The 5,386-nt window shown below is 39.0% G+C and overlaps 1 protein-coding gene across 6 annotated transcripts in view; it reads right to left on the minus strand.

Annotated features, from left to right (window-relative positions):
* Positions 1-5,386, minus strand: part of cep192 (centrosomal protein 192) — a 132,487-nt gene that overhangs the window by 9,720 nt on the left and 117,381 nt on the right. For 5 of the 6 annotated variants that reach the window (XM_032518238.1, XM_032518235.1, XM_032518234.1 and 2 more), the window contains 9 exons: positions 5,194-5,303; positions 4,653-4,818; positions 4,257-4,347; positions 4,009-4,087; positions 3,702-3,825; positions 3,456-3,561; positions 3,111-3,339; positions 2,789-2,865; positions 1,267-1,362 (listed from right to left, as the gene is read on the minus strand). In XM_032518238.1, coding sequence (XP_032374129.1) covers positions 1,267-1,362; positions 2,789-2,865; positions 3,111-3,339; positions 3,456-3,561; positions 3,702-3,825; positions 4,009-4,087; positions 4,257-4,347; positions 4,653-4,818; positions 5,194-5,303 — 1,078 coding nt within the window. The remainder of the gene's footprint in view (positions 1-1,266; positions 1,363-2,788; positions 2,866-3,110; positions 3,340-3,455; positions 3,562-3,701; positions 3,826-4,008; positions 4,088-4,256; positions 4,348-4,652; positions 4,819-5,193; positions 5,304-5,386) is intronic. The other variant, XM_032518236.1, reaches the window with a different exon arrangement.

Here is a 5,386-nt window from a genome sequence, read left to right on the forward strand (position 1 = left end):
TCAGGTGTGATTGTGAGTGCATGTCGGAGAATGGCACGGACACAGCGCCTCAAACCGCGAGCGGGCTCGCATGGCACACAGAAAAAAAAGTGAGAGAAAAGAAAGAGACTAGCTTTCTGTAAGAGAGTCTAGTTGTTTTATTGATCTATCATTCATGCACATTTAAAGTAAGTTAGCTTGTGATTTTGTTGTTTGTGTTCTTCACCTGTTTCACCAGCTTTATTCGCATGATTTTGTTTTTTTTACCGAACTTCAGATAATTTGATTGACAAGTGGATGGAAACTTAGCTAGAGCAAAGTTTTCTCCGTCCATGTCTTAACAGACACACCTGGGGCGGAGTTCGAAACCAGAATCAGCTTTCAATACAGTCCAAATCTAGTCCTCACTAACAAGTTTCAAATCATTTCACTGGAGTTACCGTTATTATTGTTTCCGTCATCAATACTGAATTCAATCTAATTGGATGGGAATATACAGTACTGTACGTTGCACTTGTCCATCACCACTAAGCCGACACGACAGATTTGGCATTCATTTGCGGCAAATCATTGCGGCTTGATGGCGCCAACGTTAGCGCACATAGAAGTATGGACGGCAAAATTATTGAAAATAAAGAAAACTGAGATCCCAGAGATTCGGCAGACAAGCAGCAAGACATTCCCGATCATCCTCGGCCTTATCTGAGAGATGTTTGAGACAGTAGGCATCAAGAATGACTCCTGGCCAATGTGCTGGGGAACTTCTTCATTAATGTCTGTTTAGTCATTCATATTTTAATCTTTTATTTTCTTTCCAGAAGCCATATTTTAGCACTCACACATACATGTAGTTTCCTTTAAACTTATTAACTGCTGCTGACAAAGGACTTGTCTCCAAACTTGTCTTATTAGATCTTAGTGCTGCATTCAACACTATTGACCATACCATCCTGTTACAGACATTGGAAGATTTAGTTGGAATCACACTAAGCTGGTTTAAGTCCTATTTCTCAGCTATCAGGCTCCTCCCTTGTGGAACCAGCTCCCAGTCTGGGTTCTGGAAATTATGCAGAATGTTAATCTGGGAGCAAAAAAAAAAAAAGAAAAATAAATGAATCAGATGTACCCTCCCCCGTTCCATCAACAGATTCTACAAAACCTGGGCCTTATGTGAACAATTTACCTGGTCTGGAACTAAAACTCTGAATGTTCACACCTGCCCTTGGTCAGTCCTGTAATAAGGAATGTTAGGTGCACTGACAATTCTAGTTGGATGTGAGTGCCTACCTGTATCTTCTCATGGGCTCCCAGAGTGCCTGAGACCCTGGAGCATCTGAAAGCAGTGTAAGTGGCCCGGAAAACATCTCCAGTGTTGTCAACCCCCTGAGGAAAGATAAGGGACCACAGCTTGATCTGAGTTACTGCTGTTGATTGATTGATAAATGGCTTAGATAGATATATTCATATCTTTATTGTCATGTGCTCAGAGTACAATAAAAAAAACAAAAACTGTTCAGCACCTTTTTAGCATTGAATAAATAGACCAGAGTTAATGGCCAGTGTCATGGTCTGAGCAGACCAAGATTTTATTTCTGTTTCTTTACACAAGTTCGTATAGAATTTGCTATACTATAGCACCATCTACTGACGGTAGTGGGTATTGAGGGTGGACTGCTGGGTAATTTAACGGTATACTTCCGGTTTACCTTGCAGACACACGAGAGTAGTTGCCGACAAGATTATTTGTTCTGCTGTCTCCGGACAAGTTATTTGCACTTGCTTAATGTATGTTTTTCTACCCACACGAAGGCAATGCCTGTAAGTACAAAGGTTATATTCAAAAGTTTGGAAAATGTATAAGCTGTTTCGTTCTTGGCAGTGACTGTGTTTGTTGCATGTGCGCAGCTAGCAAGTATGTTTTGTAGCATATACGATAAGACAAATGGACTAAAAGTAGTTTTATTTGTGTTTAATTTTACAGCATAAATAAAGGAAAGGAAAAAAGGAATGAAGATCTCTTGCATCAACGTTCTTTGTTCGTCCTAGCCTGATGGTTGTAAGCTTGCTGGATAGCTGAGTAGCGCTACACTTAGTGAGGCCAGTACAACCAGTAACAAGACAAAACAAGATTAAACCAAAAACATCTGGAGTGTGAACCTAAAAATTAAACTCATTACCAGAGTGAGTCATGAGGCAAAAGAGAAGTACTTTTACTTGTTTATAAGGCGCTTAATGGTTTGGGACTGTCTTACATTACTAATTATTTTTTGATTTATAATTCTTCAGTCTCTACTGCTACTGGTTTTTAAATGCAAACTATCCCAAATAAAACCAACAACTCAACCTTTTTCCAACTACGCACCAAAACTGTGGAATTCGCTACAAGGCTATAAGAGATGCAAGCTTAAACAATTGAAAACATATTTATTCAGCACTGCGTTTGTCATTTGTTTGTTTTATTATCATAGTATACATGTTTTATTGTTTCTATGCCTTCGCATGTATCATTTTGAATTTCTTTCTTTCATGGTTCTTGATATTTACTGCCTCTGTTGTTTGTTGTCATTTGATTGATTGGTTTTATCACACTTGTCTGCCCTTCTTTTAATTTGTGTGATTTTGTTTTGTGGTTAATCACTTTTTGATGTGAAGCACTTTGAGCTACACTCTGTATGAAATGTATAATGCTATATAAGTAACATAATTATTTGTTTGCCAAAGAGGGAAAAAGACAAGAACAGTAAACAGAATGAAAGTGTTGACAGAAGATAAGAAAATTATTTTAAAAAAAAAGAAAAGAAAAAAGCACCTTGACATATGGAGGAGCAAATGATGACAGGTACCACCTCACTTCCACTTCCCCATTTTGCACCTCTAGCTGGGCTTCTGAAGTAGAGGAGCAACAGAGAGTTAGGTCTCCCACAGGAATACACACAAACAGTATGCTGCCTGGATGGTATGTCTTTAAACCCCATTGGTTTGAAAACGGAAAAGATTTTTCACTAAAGATTTATCAGGCTGTTAGACTAATATACGGCTGGCTAGACCACAATGTACTGCTGTATTTATTGTACAGACATATATTAGGTTGAACAGAGAAAATGCCGTCCTTTGGTTAGTTGTCTCGCTACCTGATGCTTCCCCAGAGGAAGTGGAGGGAAACGTGATGGTCTTGTTGCTGATCTCCACCAGGGTTTGAGGCGCCTGTGAGGTCTTCAGAGGTAGTGATGGCTTGGCAGTGAGCCTGGCCACAGGCAACACTGGCGTGGCTGCCAGAGGAGGCAGGGCTGATAGAGTCTTGTCTGCTGGGGCTGCAGACACATCCAGAGCCAGGTCCCCACGAATCTGGACCTTAATAAACTGAACCAGTAGTCACAATGCACAGATTGATCTTGTGTTAATCACAGCCCAAGACAAGATTCATGATTGACTTGCCTTGGGGTTTGAAAAGCTGTATGTCTGCAAGTGTCCCATACCTTCTGTTGACTGTCACACTGGACATAAATCTGTCCACTCCATGGCAGCAGGGTAGATTTAGTTGCTAGTGATGGGTTGGGGCTGATCAAAATCTGTAAGTGGCACCTTAATTAAAGAAAATATGACACAAGTGAAACAATTTAATTATATATACAGACAGACAGACAGACAGACGATCCCTTTAGGATTACAACATTTACTTTACCATAGCCAATATTTTACTAAACAACCAAGTGTATTCTTACTGAGGCTCGATAACTCCATGCTGAGGGGTGATGGTGAGGCAGTGAGCGGGCCAGGACAAATCAAAGCTCAGCTCTCTAGATGTATTGTTCCGGATCTGAACCTGACATGTGGTGGCTGCACCATCTAAAAAAAATAACAGCATAAGCAAATGTGTGCTGCGGACTACTAATCAGATGTCATTGCAGAGTCATTCACTTATGGTTTGGACGTCTTGCTTCATCAACTATATTCAAAATATGTGGTGGAATTCAAAGCTTTAAGTGATAAAATTTCACATATGCTTTCTAAAATCTCGATTCTACTCACCGATGGTGGGAGTTGCAAGGAGAAGTTGTTCTGGATGGATGGTCCAGGACTCAGACTGCCTATGTAGTGACTCTGAAGGCTGGAGGGGAGAAGACATTTTGCATTGAAAGATAAATACTCTTTTATTTCAAATCCAGTGAAACAAATGTTTTCATCTCATCCAGTAGAGAGAGCACAAAATAAATCAACACTAACTCATCACTAAACACAATAAACCATTAAAATCCATTAAAGAGGGTTTATGGTACCTTTAAAGAGGGCTCTGCCACTCGCAGGGCTGGACCTTGGGGACCTTTTACTGGCAGCACATCCAGAGACACATTGCCATTTGCCAAACCACTGGAAATGAAACAAAACAAAACTATAAATCTTTTCTTACAAGATGCATTTTAATTAAATGTGTTCACTATAAAAATAAACAGATATATAGTCTGACAGTATTGCTTTTACCAAATCAATGTGTAGGTAGAATGCACATTAAAACATGTATTTATCCATACATTTTTTAAATCAATGTGATTCGTGTACAACTGAAATTCATTACAATACTGATGAACACTATTAGTCTACTTTTGTATCCCCCATTTGCGTTTATTCTGTTGTCACGATTTGTTACAGTATGTTAGAAATAAGTCTGACAGTACCTGTTCGTCTCTGAACTTTGTTGGGCAGAGGGCGTCAGCAGCTCAGTGTGGTCACTCTGCTCATACTCTGTGCACTTTGTGTTAGTTCCCAGCAACGACACCACTACCTTACTCATGTTTCCATAGAAAATGTGAGCTTCATTGGGGCGTTGGGGCAGATCGTAGACTACAGAAAAGGTAAAAACAATTAAAGAGCCACCAGTATTTTAGAAATGTATTCCAACAACCTTTTTAAAATTGAATAAGTTATTTTTAGTATTTTCTCTATACCTTAATAACAATTTTAAATAACGCTTTTTTGTTGCAAAGAGCCACCTCAGCGTATAGAACATCAGATATAGAAACTTTGATGAACTGACTACAAGGTACAAATTAATATTTATCAATTAATCAGCATTGGAGTAGCAAATTGAAATGTAAAAACATTACAGATTATTACTTTCAATACTATTAACTGAAAGGTATATTTGAACCAATTTTAAGACTCAGCATCTTTTAAGAGGAGACCACTTCTTTGACAAGCATTATAATGCCATCTTACTCTCTGTAACATTATCTTCTCCCAGGAACTTCTCATTGAAGTTGATGTTTTTAAGTACACTGTTTTCAGACAGAGCCTTCCGCACAGCCTCTGGTTTGCTCTGAAGCAATCTGAAGAGACAAAACACAAACATGCTGTAGGGTAGGGCTGCACAATTATGGCCAAAATGATAATCACGATTATTTTGATCAAT

Source organism: Etheostoma spectabile, chromosome 6 (assembly GCF_008692095.1).
Source record: "Etheostoma spectabile isolate EspeVRDwgs_2016 chromosome 6, UIUC_Espe_1.0, whole genome shotgun sequence".
NCBI lineage: Eukaryota > Metazoa > Chordata > Actinopteri > Perciformes > Percidae > Etheostoma > Etheostoma spectabile.